Here is a 16,332-nt window from a genome sequence, read left to right as displayed (position 1 = left end):
ACACCTAAGAAAAGAAAAAAAAAAAATGAAAACAGATAAACTATCCACCTGTTACACACTAGTGTGAGGTCACCATGGGAACGCAGAGCTGCACAAATGCATATATGTGACTCAGAGCACCCAGGTCAATCAGCAGGACTCCAGTGTGTGCCCTGTTAGCCCCATCCTGGGGTCTCCTGTGGGTCCGGCTTGGGCATAGGGACTAGCAGAGTAGGGAAAAGTAGCCATGTTTTCCATGCTGGGTAGTTCCTCCTTCAAGGCTGCCAGGATGTCACAATCCTGGTGCGCTGTCAAAACTGCTTGCAGGGTGATGAACTCTGGCCTGCAGATGAGTCAACAGATGGGTTGGTTCTGAGTGCCTGCTGTTTACACACAGTCACCGTGGCCACAGGCAGGCAGCCGGAAGCAAAGCCAAGGGTCACAGTGGCCAGGGAAGAGTCAGGTCCTTGGCACACACCCATCATCCCCAAAGACTCCAGCGTCAGGCTGCTTACCTCTTTCTCTAGTCCTCTGAGGATTTCGGCCTCAGCACCATCCAGCACCTACCCTACAACACACATGGGAACCCACACCCCAGCAGGCCAAAGGCATGAGGCCACCACACTTCTGATGCCCACACCAGTATGGTCAACCCTTCCTGGCAGAGCCACAGCCCTTCTGAGGCCTTGATGCCTGGCTTCTGAGCTACCTCCCTGCTTAAAGATCTTGAGAGGTGATTTTGTGTCTAGAGCCACCACCCATGACTTCACCTTAAGACTGGACACTGCTCCCCGATGGGGCTGACTGGGATAAATGACACAGGACAAGCAGGGAACAAGAGGAGGTGATCCTGTCACACTCCAGCTTTCTCTGAAAACATGGCACAACACAGACATGCCAGTAAGGTGGCACAATCCCTCAGTCACCAAGTTTCTCTAGGGTCCAAGCAGACTGACCTGAGACTCATGAGCACTAAGAGAAGGCCTGGGACAGGGGGTTGGTGATGTGCTTCAAGGTTCATCAGCCTCTGGACAAAGTGGGAGCCACAAGCCCACTGTCAGGGCAGTGTCCAATTCCAAAAGGCTGGAATCCTCAGGGATAGTAGAGCCACGCCAGGAGGATGCAGGCTGAACTGGGGCTCCTCTTGCCCCATACTCAGCTTTCCCCATGGTGCAACACAGTGAGCCAGGGCCTCCAATGCCCTTCTAGGCCCTACATGACCATCACAGCCCTACTTCACTCATTACATCTACCCTGGTGGATCTCCCTTGCTCAGCTCTGCCAACTCTTGAAGATTCTAGAACATCAGGTGTAATGAGGGGCACATCTCAGTGCCTCTGGGCCCAAAGGCCAGCCCCATGCTGACAGGAGAGTGTTTCTTTCTTGGGAGGACAGTGCAGGATGGGTCCAGAAGGTAGCCTCCTACAGGCAAGTGACAGCTCCAGGAACATGAGGCCACAGCAGAATCTAGACAAAAGCCAGTCTTGGTAGAAGCTGGGACTCAAGTGGGAGTAGACCTCTGCAGACCTAAGGAGGACCTGGAGCTGCAGATCAGGCCTCTGCTAGCCCGCAGCCACTCAAGGCTCTGTGTGTGGACTCTGCTGGAACCTTCAATTTTCCCTGACCTCTCTGTGGCTTTCCACCAAGGACAAGGTGAGGGCACATGGCCACAGAGCCCACCTAGCCAACAAGGATGAACAAAAGTGGAGTAGATGGAGGCAGCGTCCCAGCTCATAGCTGTCAGGGCATGCCTCTCAGCAGCAACAGGCTGTCCTGAAAGGATGAGGAGACCACATTTCCTTAGCTCTCCTAAATGTCATACCCACTGAACCCCAAAAACACAAAAATGAAGTGCCACATTAGCACCAGTTTGGTTTTGGGACTTTTTATTAAGTTGTTTAGCTCAGGCTGGCCTTGAGCTCCTCATCCTCATGCCTTATCCTACCCAGCCCCGGGACCCTAGGCAGTATGCCTTTTTCCTTTTTATCTTTTTTTTTTTTTTTTTTTTTTAACATTAGAAGAGAAAAAGACCCAAGTCCCAGCTGAGATGGGCTCTGGTCATCTCTATGGCTGCGCCTTGAACTGGCATGGCCTCCTGTTGCAGTATATAGGTCACCACACATTTCCCATCCCTCTACTGAGGTATGCCCAGCGCACACACACACACAGCTGGCTTCCTTGGAGCACATGCATGTGGCCTAAAGTTCCATAAGCGCCCTCACATGAGGAAGATCAAGCTTACTTAGGGGATGTAATGCACACCCAAAATTCAAAATAACAGTATGACGGTGATGCTGGAGAGAAGGCTGCCGGGGCATCGGGGTAAGGGCTGGCAGCACTGCCACCAGGTACCAAGTCCACCTGATAGTGGTGACTCACATTCTGGTCCAGCTGTTTCTGGGAAAAGCCCTGCTCCTCCAGTACTAGTCAGAACAGCCCAAGGGGAAAGACTCCAACCAGGAAGAGCGGCTGGGCTGGTCAACCAGATGCTACCACCCAAATCCCCAACACCTCTTCCTCCTCACCTGCAGGGGCGCTTTCTGTCTCATGGTGTGGAATCTGACAAAGGAAGAACTAATCTTTTCCCAAAGAAATCGGATCCTGTTCTAGAAAGGAGGAAACTGAGACCTTGACACAGGCAGGAAGTGGCTCAAAAGAAGTGATGGGAAGACAGGTGGGAAGAGGTAGGCTCCCCAGAAGGCTGAATGGGGAAGAAATTCCTAGCTTGGCCAATGATGCTGCGCATGTCCAGGGCAGGAAGGAAACCACATTCCTTCCTAGTTACTCTCAGCTCACTCGTCCGCGTCAACACCCCCTGCGCCAACACAGGCAAACACACGTCCCAGAAACAGACCCAACACCCCAGTCACTTTAAGATGAAGCCTGAAACCACTTGCCCTGGGGAACCTGCAACTTCTGTCCCAGTGGACGCAGGGTGGTGCCAAGGCTTGGGTGGGGAGCATCCAGGTGAGACCCGGAGGGAGGCACACTGTTAGGGTCCCTGCCCCACCCACAAGCCAGGAGGAAGCACCAAAAGGCTTCGAATTCTCCCAGATGACTGGAGGAATAGGAGAGGAAAAGACCAAATGTGGTGGAACTGGTGCCTCCTCCCGAGTGCCCAGCCAGAGGAAGCCACCATGCCTAGCTAACATCACCTCAGTCTAATGAAAAACACAACGGCCTCGTCCGAAAGTCTCCAGCGAGACAAGGTGACCTGAGGAGACAGGGTCTGGGGTCAGTAACTACCCCTTCTAAGACTGTGTGGGTCCAGGCACGCCTGTCATCCCAGCGCTGAAGAAGCTGAGGCAGGAGGATGGTCGTCAGTCCAAGGCCAACCTGAGCTACATAGGAAGGATATGCTTTATAAAAAGCGAAAGAGCAGATTCAACCTGAAGGATGTCACTGGGGTTGGCCAAGTGTCGCCAGGTGTGGACGCGGCCTTGTGCCCACGGCGCAGTCCTCCCGCCAGGACGCCGCGCCGCTCACCTGGTGAGCCCGGTAGCTCTCGAAAGCCTTCAGGGCACTGTCGGTGAGTTTCACGTGGAACACCGACACCCTGCTGCCGTCGCTCACGCGCCCGCACGACAGCCCGTAGCTCCGAGCCTCCTTCAGCGCCGCCATCTTGTAACCATCACTCCCCGCCCCCTCCTCGGCCGCTGCGCCCGCACGCCGGCCCGCCCTCCCCTCCCTCCGCCGCGATGTATTATTCACGAGCCGGCTTGGCCACACCCCCTGCAGGGCGCCCAGTTGGACCGGATGGACTGAGGCCACGCCCCGAGGTCTCGCGAGGCCAGTCAGCGGGGCTGTGCGGCCGGCGCTCGCGGCGGGCTGGGCTGTTTACGAGGAGAGGCTGGCTCCGCACCCCGACGATTGCGTAGCCACCGGACGGTGGTTTCGAACTTGTTTGTCAGCAGTAGCCGGCGAGATAACCACGCCCCTAGCCTCAGGGAGCCCGCCCTCTCTCAGGGAAGACCTGTAGATGCCGGCCGGGATGGCTACGCCTCCCGCCAGAGGAGAGCCCGCCCACACTGAAAATAAAAGCACTACGCACATGACCGCGCCCACAGGTTCTGGTGACGCCTGCCCCACTTCAGTTCATTGACACGCCCCAAGCTCCCACAGAATCCTACGTCACAGGAAATGCTCGCCCACGGCCAAAGCCTTTGGCCACACCTCTAAGCTTCCATAAGGCCCGCCCTCCCGCCTTGCTGCATTATTCATGAGGAAGGTCTGTTCACTCCCCCCCCTCGGGCCCCGACTTTGCCCAGACCACCGCTTGCCCGCCAAAATCCCGACTGGCCACGCCCCCACAGTCGCCCGGCGCCGCGCAGGTTGGTAAGCCCCCAAGCTCCCGAGCTGCGCTCCCGACAGCCTCCGGCCCTCCCACGAGCTGCGGCGGCTCCCAGCTCGGACGCCAGCCCTCAAGGTTTTGCCACTCGGCTGGCCACGCCCCCTGGCCTCTTTCTCCGCCCCTGCGCTATACATATTCATAAGCCGCTAACGAGTTCAGCTTCCCAAGCACTTAGAGACGGCCATTTATGAACTCCGCCTCACATGAATTACTCATGAACCTTGAACACGTGGACGCATGTTACCGCACTCGCAGGGTCCTCTTTACTCAGCTATTTGTGTTTTTTGTTTTTTTCCCCCTAGGGTTTCTTTGGTGGAGTATACGCAGATCTGTCAGGAGCGTGAGGTGGGCGGGGCCGGCGCGCAGGAAGAAGGAGGTGCGGTACGTGGAAAGTTAGCCTGGTGGGCGTGACTATGTAAACCAAGTGCGCGTGATTCGCTGGGTCCCGCTAATGGGGGGTGGGGTCCCCCAGACGGGAAGCGGCCGGAGCGACGCAAACGGGCAGTGTGCTGAGCGTTCCTGATGCTAAAAGTTCAGTAACAGGATAGAACTCCCACACGCCGCGCGGGCTCGCTTTCCAATAAACAACACTCTCTTATGCGACATTCAGCACGTCCTCAGTGTTGCGCAACCACCACCCCCCTCAGCTCCAGAACATTCCTTCATGTCGAAAGCCAGCCTGGTCCGTCTCCATGGGCAGGTTTCCCTCATTTCCTCCCTGTCGCCTGGCATCTCTGATCTGCATGTCCCTGTGGGCATTTCCTAGTGCTGTCACACATCCTGAGCTCAGTGTTTGAAGTCTGACTGCTATTGTTTTCAAGGGCCATCAATCTAAGATCAATTGCTCCTTTTTGAGGACGACACAATATTCTGCTGTATGTAGTCGACAGCTGTTACTATCCGTCTGATGATTTGTGTCCATTGTTGCTCCTCACTGCTTACCTGTGGGCCATTTTTAATAGTCTGAATTGTTGGGAGGAGTTACACATTGACTCTTAAAACATCTTTTACTGGATGGCAGTGCATGCCTTTGTTGTTGTTTGGTTATGGTTTGTTTTTCTTTTTTTTCTCTTACTTTTTGAGACAGTTTTTCTCTGTGTAGCTTTGGAGCCTGTCTTGGCATTAGCTCTTGTAGACCACGTTGGCCTCAAACTCAGAGATCAGCCTCCTGAGTGCTGGGATTAAAGGTGTGTGCTGCCACCACCTAGCTTGGTGCATGCCTTTAATGTCAACACTCCAGAGGCAGAAGCTGGAGGGTCTCTGTGAGTTCTACAGTACCAGGACAGGCTGGGCTAGAGAAACCCTGTCCTGCAAAAATAAATAAATATTATATATATATATATATATATATGAACAAATATATAATCTTTGAGGCTGGTTCTTACTATGTAAGAGCAAGCTGGCCTCAGGCTCAGATATTTGCTTGCCTCTGAAGTGCTGGGATTAAATTCTTGTGCCACCACACCCAGCATAGATTTTTATATGTATTATCATGGGGGAGGGGTCCTCATTGGTGCCTGTGTGAGCTATCTGCTGTACAAATCCAAGAGATGCTTGGCTATTTTCCCAATCGCTTTAATACAACCACAGAGCAAAGGGTCAGGAAATGGCTGAGATAGCCTTGATCTTCCACACTGAGATGATAGGTGAGCCACCACCCACATCTTAAAAGTTATTTTTCTAAGTGTGTTTGCACATGTGTATCTGTGCATCATGTATGTGCCTGATGCCCTCCATACCACAAGAGGGTATCAGAAGCTCCTGGAACTTTTAACTAGTTCCAGGAGGTGGTTATGAGCCTCCAGCCCCTTATTGTGAGCATGGTCTTAGGATCCAGGCTGAACTTACCACATAGCTGAGGGTATCTTTGAACTCAGAATCCTCTGGGCTCAGACTGACTTGGGATGACAGACAGAATTCACCACTGGATCCAGAGTCCTTACTTTATACTTCTACCCAGCCTTCAAAGGGATCTGTCACAGCTCAGGATGTCCCAGTGAGGGGCTGGGGGCATAGCCCATCCATCCATTCCTAGAGTCCTTTGAGCTGGCAAGATGGCTTAGTGGGCAAAGCAGCTTGCCACCAAACCTAATGACCTAAGTTCAAACCCTAGGACCCACAAGGAAGGAGAGAAATGACATGCACCATTGCACACCCCATACCCAACAGTTTAAGATGTAACAAGACCTTGGATTCCCAGCACTACAAAATAAGCCAGGTATGATAGCAAGCGTGCAGTTCGTTACCCAGGAGACCAAGTCAGGAGGCTCACCAGAACCCAGCAGTCCCGAGGTCAGTCTAGACCCCATCTCTAAGGTCGGAAAAAGAAGGCATTAGGTCATGTATGGTGCTCTGCCAACCTCAGGGCATTTTATAGAGGACTGTGGGACTGAAGTCTCTATGGGTGGAAAGGCAAGACCAGTGAGGTATGGGTGAGCAGATGCCCCTCAGGATGGGTCTGTATGTGACAATATCTCACACCACTCTGCACCCTTCCTAGATATACTGCAGGCCTGGAAGACTCTCCGACAGCTCAGGGAGACAGACTCACTGCTGTCCAGTCATCCCCAGGGCTGGGTCCAGTGAATGCTGGAGTTGGTCAGAGGGTTGGGCAAGGGCAAAGGCAGCTAGAGCTCAGGAGATCTGCAGGACAGCTGCTGTGTACCCCGGGGGAAGCACTGGCCCTCTCTGAACTTTGTGGGGTTTTTGTTATTTTGTCCAAGACAAGGTTTCTCTGTGTAACAGCCCTGGCTGTCCTGGAACTCGGTCTGTAGACCAGTCTGGCTTCAGACTCAGAGATCCACCTGCCTCTGCCTCCCAGGTGCTGGGATCAAAGGTGTGCGCCACTACCGCCTGGCCCTCTCTGAATCCTTAAGGAACTTTGAGAAACAGGTCTTTTGTTTCATAGTCGGCACCTCTAAACATTTTTTAGAAGAAAACCAAAAAAAGTAAGTCCCAGATAAGTCATATACCTGAGAGCTGCCATCCCAACACTGAGAGCTGGATGCAGGAGAATGTGGAGTCACAGATCAGCCTCAGCTACACGAGCCCCTACCTCAAACACAAATCCCCCAGTCAGGCTCTGCTGGCCGTGGCAGGTGGTGTGAGGGCACAGGGCAGCCTGCAGGCCCAGCTCTCCTGCCAACCCCTCTTCCACCAGCTTTGAACTCAGCTGTGATGTGCAGAGCTGGCAGTCGGCTGCCATGGTGAAACACAGCGTGCACTGCATTGGACAGGCCTTCCTGGTCCCCAGACACAGGGACCCTGCCTGGATCAGCTGTCCCACACCCGTCTCTCCTCGACCAGGGCTACCAAAGTCCTCCACCTCTTCCCTGTAGAGCCCAATGCCTCATACATACCAGAACAGTGACTTCTGAAATCACAGCATCAACCAAATAAGTGACCCCAGAATCCACACGACCCCAAAAGTAACCAATTTCAAATGTGGCAGAGAATGGCCACAAGATGAAAGCATAGAGTGGGGCTGCGCAGAAGTCCTCTGAAGTGTAGCCTGCACAGCCCTCCTTAAGGCAGCTGTTGTGCTGGGCCGGCTCAGCTGTGACTCACAGGCCTTCTCTGGTCCAGCCTCAGCAGAAGGAGGCTCGGGAAGCAATGAGGTGCGGGGTGAGGCTTTATTTCATTCACTGTGGGGAAGCCTGGACAGGGGGCAGGTAGGCAGGACTAGTAGTAAGGGCTGCCCCAGGCCTAATGAGAGGGAAAAACTGAGGCCAGAGCCCAGAGGGCAGGGATGTGGAACAGAGACAGTTGGGTCTGGAGCAACAGGACCCCTCCACCTGGGCTGTACCCCATGTCCCCCTTCAGGGCCTCAGTCCTTCCTGCTTGTTGGGGTGTGTGACCCGCAATCCTTGCTCCCCCAACCCAGAGGAGGTGGCTCGGCCAGGGAGGGCAGTGGACAGGGAGCCTGGGGGGAGTTGGGGAGCACAGGTCAGGGTCCAGGTGTGCAGGGGGGCAGTCAGTTCCTGGCAGCAATGACCACAGAGAGAGCCACGCCCCCCAAGGCCACAGCAGTCGCCCCAAACAGCCACTTCCATGGGATGGACTGTGGATAAAGGGAGGGGTAAGGAAGGCAGGCTGTACACCAAAGCAACCACCACAACCAACACAGGCCTCCTAGCCAGTGTTTTACCATGTCTAAGATACTCCTACACACACCCAAACCCAACACCCACTCCTCCCATGTATTTTCTTCCTCTGCATGAGCCTCCAACCCTCACCAAGAGCCTGCAGCTCCAGAGTCCCCCACTTCTGCCTAGGCAGAAGCCTGTATCCCCAGCACTGCCCTCAGCCCAGCCACACCCTAGCTCACCCAGGCCCCCTTGCCCGGACACTTGGCGGGCAGCCGGCTGGGATTGCCCAGCATCTTTCGGTACAGGGCGGTCTCTGTGCTCCGCTGTGCAGCACGCTTCTTTACCAGCTTTGAGAGCTCCGCGTGGATCGTCTGTGGGAGGTGGGTAGGACTGGTGAACACATGCAGGAGGCAGCAGACCTGCCTATCATCACTACTGCTGCCTTCTTCTGGTCCCCAGGCTTGTCAGGTGTGGGGGCCCCTGGGACTTGGGGGTTCTAACTGCTCCCATCAGCTCTAACAAAGAGGGAGCTGCTGCCCCACCTAAAGGCAAGCCAACAGATAGAACAGCAATAATAACTAGAGGCAGACAAATAGGGGGACTTACCAGACAAACTCACCAGAGTTCTGCTTACCTTGTTGGAAGGTTCCAGCTTCAGGGCAGCCCTTAGGATGGGGATGGCCTCACTATATTCTCCTTGCTGAGCCAGCACCTGTGGGAGAGGGGCATCCACACTCTGTATTCATCCAGAGCCTTGTTCTCCTCAGCCTTGCACGAAGTCCCTGCTTTCACACCACATTTGGTGCAGAGACTGATCGAGGTAAGGCACAGCTGGGCAATGGCATCCCTGCTGGGCTGGGACAGGGGACTTGGGGATATGTACCCTCAAAGTGCAGGGGCCTCAGGTCAGACTCAGCACCCCATAGTCCTAGGAACCCCACTGGACCTGGGGGAGGGGAAGAGCAGTCCCCCTGATGGGGCAGTTCTTTCTGGCATTCTCTGCTGTAGCCCAGATGGCCTAGACCCTGTGACAGTCCTGCCTGTCTCCTGGGTGTGGGACTGCTGGCCTATGCTGCCATGCTTGTCTACGATCCCCCTTTAGCCTCTGGCTGTGTGTCCACAGGCCTTGACTTCTATACGGCAGGCCCCTAAAACACACACAGTCAGCGCATCACAAGTTGGCGAGTTTCTCAGATACCCGATGTGTCCCTGCTTCACCTCTGGCCTGTGGGAGGCCCCAAAATTGTACCCCAACACCATCACAAAATAGAACCAACTGCACTGGGCCCAAACCCAGGCAGAAGGGACAGCCTGTGCTGAGGAGCTGGCCCAGAAACTAGTGGGGAAAAGAGGCTGTGTCCCCAGTGCCACCAGCCCAGGGTGGAGAATCACACCCCGCCTACAGTGCCACCTGTGGGATCTGGAAAGAAGGCTCAGGGCTCCCAAGGCCGGGGGCCGGCACGGGCTGGCCGCAGCGCACCTTGCCCTTGCGGAACAGTGCCTTGATGTTGTCGGGCTGGTGCTCTAGCACCTGGCTGCAAGAGCGCAGTGCTGCACGGTAGTGGTCCAGCTTCAGCTGCGATGCCGCAAGGTTGTTCAGACACTTGACCTTCAGTTGTAGCAGCTGCTCCTCTTCCTCACAGGTCATGTCCACTGTAGGAGGAGTGGTCACTTCGAGGGAGCCCCACCCTCTTCCCCACATCAGAGACAGGGTTTCAAGTAGTTCAGGATGGCCTCTAACTCATGCCGAGCTGACAGACGAATGCCACTGAGGGTTGTGTGCAAGCATGAGACTGTGATCCCAGGGCTCACTTACAAGCCAAGTACAATAGCATGCCTCTGATCTCAGCATGGGGCAGAGGCAGGCATGACCACCCAACTCTCCCCAAGTCACATGTTCAATGATAGACTGTCTCAGAAAATAAGGTGGGCAGAGGTTGGGGAAACCCCAGGTGTCCACCTCTGATCTGAACTGGAAGTGAACATACACACACACACCAAAGGCAGGGTCTGGTTATGTAGCCCAGGCTAGACTACAAATTGTCATCCTCCTGTCTTAACTTCTGACCATGTGACCACCACTGTGTCTGGTCACTACAAGTCTGGAAAGAGCCACTGACCTGAAGGCTATGGCTAGTAAGGAATCTATCTATATTCTGGAATATTCTAGAATGTTCTATGACCCCAATGACAGTCAGATGTCTGTCCACCCTGCAGTCTAGCAAGATGGCTCAGTGGGTGAAGTGCTCGCTGCAAAGCCTAAGGAACAGAGTCTGAGTCCCTTCCACACATGGGAGAGCACAATGGCCTCCCTTAATTGTCCTCTGACTTCCACACGCGCACACACATCCTGGCTGGCCGGTCACCTTTGGCACTGGAGGTGATGGCCTTGATGGCCAAGTCATAGGAGTTGGCAGCCAGTACAAAGTCAGCACGCTGGTAGTGGGCATTGCCACACTCCCGCTTGCGGTTTGCCAGAGCCACACGCTCCTGCCCACTCAGCATCTCTAGGTCAGGTCCATCCTCTGCCATCTTCAGATTGACTTCCAGGCACAGGGCCGCGTGTGGGGGGATGTACGGGCTCCTGCTGGAGAGTTAGCCAACAGGAGACACTCAGACCCGGCAACCCAGCTGCACCCGCCACCACACCCTCCCTGCCAACCACCACATCCTCCCTACAAGGCTGGATCTGAGGCAGGAAAGCCAGGCCTCAGGTCCTGGTGTACCCCGTATCAATCACCCACAGCAATCTGCCTCTTGTGAATTCGCCAGCCCAAACCTCGGTTTCCCTTTCTGTGAAACAGGAAGGATGGTAGGGACAGTTGAAGTGCAGGCCATCTCTCACCTGCCTTGGGGACCGTAGCAGTACTTGGAGTCAGCGGTGACCATGGCTGTCTCGCCCACATCCATGAGCGGGACACTGAGGTCCAAGGCCTGGAGGACAGGCCAGTAAGGGTCACATGAACCCAGGCCCTGTGAGGGGCCACCCACCTCCCAGCCCAGTTCCCACCTGGATGACATCACAGTCTCCCAGCGTGAAGGTCAGTTCAGGCTCTTCCTGTACGTGGGTGCCATTTTCTAGGGACATCTGCAGGTGCACGGTCACCACCTGGCCCTTGAGAGGGCGGCTAGAGCCTGGCGGGCCAGGGACCAGTGTCTTCTTCCGCAGCAGTCCGTTCCCTGCAGGGGCCAGGATGTGATCTGTAGTCTGGTGGCCAGACATGGGTCTCTGCACTAACAGCCACCCTTCAGGTGCAGTGAACATCCCATGTTGCTGTTGTCGTGGTGACATGGGATAGATTTAAGACCTTGCACATTCTATCCCAGTGCTCTACCCCAACAGTACTGCATTAGGGATGTGTGGCCAAAATGGCTGTCCTGCGTTTTTTTTAAGTTTTTTTTTTTTAATTCATGTGTATGGGAATTTTCCCTGCATATACATTTGTGCACTACATGAATAAAGTGCTAGGAAAGTCCAGGTGAGGGTGTCGGATCCCCAGAAATTGGATTGCAGACACTTAGCAGCCATGTAGGCACTGAGACCTGAGCTCTCCAGTTCCCAAGGTCTGGATTCTAAGAACCCCTTCCTAGAATCCCATGGGGAGCCGGGTAGTGCTGACGCATGCCCTTAATCCCCCCAGCACTCGGGAAGCAGAGGCAGGTGGATCTCTGTGAGTCTGAGGTCAGCCTGGTCTACAAAGAGACAGGACAGCTACAGCTGTTACACAGAAAAACCCTGTCTCAAAAAGACAAAACAAACAAAAAATAACAAACACAGCAGGGGACTGGGAGTGAAGCCCAGTGGTAGATTCTTTGCCCAGCATGCAGGAGACCATGGGTTCTATTCCCTAGCACCACTCATACCAAAAAAAAAAAAAAAAAAAAAAAAAAAAAACAAAAACACTTTCTCAAAACATAAAATTCCTGAAGGCACTATCCTGAGATGGCATTTTAGGAGAGAGTGCTAAAGACTGAAAAGGACTGGACACCTCTGCTGAGTGTGGCATAGTTTCAGAACCTGTCACGTGTGTAGACAAATGCTTAGGAAAGATGCAGTGGGGGTTGGCTTGGAGCTGCTGCACCCAGTGCTAGGGCTGTGTGGCTCCAGAAAGGTGACTCAGCCCCTTGGAGATGCTGATACCAGCACTGGGGGTAAAAAGCAACCTGTTAAAAATTGTGGGTGCATGCCAAGGTGTGATCCAACAAACAGAGTTCAAAAACACGCCCGTCTCAAGCAGGTGGGAAGCCAGCCACAGAGCACAGGCCTGGGAGACCAGCACTCAAGAAGAGGATCCAAAGTTCAAGGCCAGCCTGGGCTTCACAGTAAGTTATCTCAAAATAAATAAGTAACAGCCAGCGAAGTCCTAAAGTCACTTCAGGTACGGATAGACGGGAAACGAAACCCAGGAGACAGAAGCCCCAGGTCCAGGTGGCCCCAGCCCTGCACTCTGTCCACTCACCCAGGATGTCCAGCCACTCTTCAGGGGCTGGGGCTGGGGCCGGCTCAGGTTCTGTGGCTGCCAGGAACTCCCGAGCCAGGGCTCCTGGCTGCTCAGTCTCCTCCACTGTCAGCTGTCCCATATCCTCTAGTGGCGGCAGCCCACTTAGGTCATCTTCTTCCTCCTCTTCTTCCTCTTCCCCCTCTGCATCTTCTATCCCATCAAGCACCTCAAAGTCCTCCAGTGGTGGGACCCCAGCAGGTGGCCGAGCAGCTGGCTCAGAGGGCTCAGCCCAGGACGCCATGCTGCTGGGGGGACCAGGAACTGACCCTAGGGGACAGACAGTCAAGCACTACAGTGACAACCCCATCTAGGCAGCCACTTTAATGCCCTCAGCAACAGTCCTTCCTGCAGGACACCGCCCACCAGGGCTTGCATTTCTCATCTACACACTGGGAACCCTACCAACACACAGACCTCAAGTTCCGAGCCACAGGCTGCAGCTGGGCTGGCTGTTATTAGAACTAATTACCATATAATCTTTATAAATACCCAAAAAGTAGGGAAAACCTAGCTTACACACTTATACACACACACACACACAAGAACAGGCACAGAAAGGCAAATCCACTTGGCCAAGGTCACACAACAAGCCAGGACTGAAAAGTAAGGTTATTGGAATAAACAACAAGAAAAAGTTGCTAGGGTTTGGGGATGGTGGGGATAGTCTAGTCCCTGAGCCCTTGAGACAGTAATCTTTACAGCTTCTGGGTCACTTGAGAGGTGACTCTTTTAGAGGTTCTTGCCTCTGGCTACCCTGTCTGCTAAAGGCTCCAGTATAAAAGGATCAGTGCCAGATGCTAGATGTCTTTTCTCAGTACCCTGAGGATACCTCTTGCAACATCAGCGACCCTGGTTCCAATCTGCCTCTATCATCAAGTCTGCTTCCAGGTTTTAATCACGGTAGGGTGCTGGGGAGGTAGGTTAGCCGATAGGGCACTTGTCTACCAAGCACAAAACCCCGAGTTCTATCCCCAGCCACCACAGAAGCCACGCACCAACAAAGACCTGTCATCCCATTGGGAGGCGGAAGCAGGGTGGTCAGAATTCAAGGCCAAGGAATTCAATGACTACATGAAACCCCACCTCAAGAAATCTAAAATGTGCGCTAGGGTTGTAATTCGTTGGTAGAGCGCTCTACTAGCGGGCACGCTTTAGGCTCAGGACCCCATAAACCTGGTGTGGGAATGCATGCCTGTCATCCCAATTCCTGAAAGGTACAGACAAAAGATCTAGAGTTCAAGGCCAGCCTGAGATATACAGCCACTTTGTAGTCTAGCGTAGAATACGTGAGACTGTCTCAAAAAAATAAAAGCAAGAGTAGTGGGGACCCCAATACGGAATCTTGCAGCGTCTCCCTAGCCCCAGGCCTCTCGGCGGAGCCCCTCAGCCCAGCAGCAGCACCGACGTACAGTCAGGCCCTCTAAGCCCCAGGAAGCTCCGGAGCCCCGCGTCCCTGCCCAGCGACCCTCACCTGCGGGGCTCCTTCCGGGATCCGGCCGCGACCGGAGACCCTCCCGCCCCGAGCCCCCACAATGCCCCGCGCGCCCCGCACCCCAACGCCGTCCCGCGCCCAGCAGACACCACCGCCCCGTGATGCCGCGGCCCCCGCGGCCCTGAAAGGCCCTGGCCGAAGCCTCGGCTTCCGCGCTGCGCCCCGCCACACGTGCCTGCGCTCGGGGACCCCGTTTGGGGTCCTGCGCCCCCTCCCCGCCCCCAGCCGCGGCGCTGCGCCTCGGGAAGCAGCTTCAGACGCGCCGCCCCGCCCCCGGCGCGCCCATTGGCTGCTCACGCCGCGGCCGCCCCGCCCATTGGCTTGTGCGCACATCCGTCTCGCCCTAGTTGCCGCCTCCTTCCTGCTAGGCTCAGCTGGCTGTTTTTTTTTTTTTGTTGTTGTTGTTGTGGTTGTTTTGTTTTGTTTTGTTTTGTATTCCCCGCCCCCGACAGGGTTTCTCTGTGTAGCCCTAGCTGGTCTGGAACTCACAGAGATCGCCTGCCTCTGGGTTAAAGGTGTGCACCACCACCGCCTGCCTCGGCTGGCTGTTCTTAAAGGGACTCTCAGACTGGGGGTGTTATATACGGAGTGGGAGGTGGGAGCACTCTGACCTCGGTAGGGGAGGGTGGCGGCACGGCCTGGTGTGAGTCCAGTTTGGGAGCTCTCAGGGACAGTGTTTACTCAATTTTACTTGTTTCATTTCCCCTCCCTCATCTCTCTCTCTCTCTCTCTCTCTCTCTCTCTCTCTCTCTCTCTCTCTCTCTCTTTCTCTCGGATATTTTATTTTTGATTTTTTTTCTGAGACAGGGTTTCTCTGTGTAACAGCCCTCACTGTCTTGGAACTCACTCTGTAGACCAGGCTGGTCTTGAACTCACAGAGATCATTTGCCTCTGCCTCCCAAGTGCTGGAATCAAAGGTTTATGCTACCACCGCCTGGCTTATGGGAAAGTCTCACTACATACACAGCCCAGGCTGGCCTTAGGTTTGTGGTGACACTCCTACCTCGGCCTCTCAGTAGCCAGTAGTGGGTCCCAAGGGTGCTTCCACAGTCAGTGCGAAGGCAGCTAGAGGTAATAAAGTCTAGGAAAATGACTTGAGCAGCTTTCACACTTGGTATTCATTGCTTTGGAACGGGTCTTTCAGACACCTAACGACTGAGTGCAGAATTCAGGGTTAGTGCTCAGCCATACAGACACAGCAACCAGAATCGGGAGTCTTTCTAAACAACAAACAGAAGAAGCACACTGCTTGGGGCTAGAGATAAAGAAACAGAATGAGAGAGGCAAGGACCAAGAAAAAAGAAAGGGGCTGAAGAGATGGCGCAGAAATTAAGAGCACCGACTGCTCTTGCAGAGGACCAGGGTTTAATTTCCAGTGCCATGTTGCCGCTCACAGCCTGTAACTCCAGTTGACAAGGTTCTGACCTCCACAGGCACCAGACACATATATGGTTCATATATGTAGGCAAAACAAATACATACAATAATAAAAGAGTTAAAAAACAAAGACAAGGGGGCTGGAGAGATGGCTCAGAGGTTAAGAGCATTGCCTGTTCTTCCAAAGGTCCTGAGTTCAATTCCCAGCAACCACATGGTGGCTCACAACCATCTGTAATGGGGTCTGGTGCCCTCTTCTGGCCTGCAGGCATACACACAGACAGAATATTGTATATATAATATATAAATAAATATTTACAAAAAAAAACAAAGACAAAAAGCAGGTTACTGGAGAAAGCTAAATTTTCAGGCATCCCGTGCCTCATGGAACTCCTGTGGTACTTGAACTGGAGAAGCAGTTCTATCCAAAAGATAGCTACAGAGCTGCAGGCCTTCATTGCCAGCACCTGCAGGCTGGGGCAAGAGAATGGCCACGAGATCAAGGCCAGCCCTCTACCTATAGTGTAAGAAATTATTTGTTCT

At 54.1% G+C, this 16,332-nt stretch overlaps 2 protein-coding genes across 8 annotated transcripts in view; both read right to left on the bottom strand.

Annotated features, from left to right (window-relative positions):
- The window catches only part of Ell (elongation factor for RNA polymerase II), a 44,494-nt gene extending 40,868 nt beyond the window's left edge, over nucleotides 1-3,626 (bottom strand). For all 4 annotated transcript variants that reach the window (XM_038327476.1, XM_038327478.1, XM_038327475.1 and 1 more), the window contains exon 1: nucleotides 3,466-3,626. In XM_038327476.1, coding sequence (XP_038183404.1) covers nucleotides 3,466-3,600 — 135 coding nt within the window. In that variant the 5' untranslated portion in view covers nucleotides 3,601-3,626. The remainder of the gene's footprint in view (nucleotides 1-3,465) is intronic.
- A 4,322-nt stretch (nucleotides 3,627-7,948) lies between these two features.
- Nucleotides 7,949-14,689, bottom strand: Fkbp8 (FKBP prolyl isomerase 8). Of its 4 annotated transcripts, none has more exons than XM_038328651.1 (9): nucleotides 14,588-14,689; nucleotides 12,879-13,187; nucleotides 11,429-11,598; nucleotides 11,264-11,352; nucleotides 10,785-11,005; nucleotides 9,899-10,071; nucleotides 9,053-9,130; nucleotides 8,658-8,789; nucleotides 7,949-8,390 (listed from the first exon to the last, which is right to left on the bottom strand). In XM_038328651.1, the coding sequence occupies exons 2-9, from the start codon at nucleotides 13,159-13,161 to the stop codon at nucleotides 8,304-8,306; spliced, it is 1,233 nt and encodes a 410-aa protein (XP_038184579.1). In that variant the 5' UTR covers nucleotides 13,162-13,187; nucleotides 14,588-14,689; the 3' UTR covers nucleotides 7,949-8,303. The 4 variants fall into 4 exon arrangements, with proteins under 4 accessions (XP_038184579.1, XP_038184583.1, XP_038184582.1 ...); XM_038328655.1 differs by having other exon boundaries at nucleotides 10,785-11,002; XM_038328654.1 differs by having other exon boundaries at nucleotides 14,473-14,603.
- Nucleotides 14,690-16,332: the final 1,643 nt, after the last annotated feature.

The sequence above is a fragment of the Arvicola amphibius genome, chromosome 4 (assembly GCF_903992535.2).
Source record: "Arvicola amphibius chromosome 4, mArvAmp1.2, whole genome shotgun sequence".
NCBI lineage: Eukaryota > Metazoa > Chordata > Mammalia > Rodentia > Cricetidae > Arvicola > Arvicola amphibius.
Note: the sequence above shows the minus strand (reverse complement) of the source record. Positions and strands in the feature narration are given on the sequence as shown.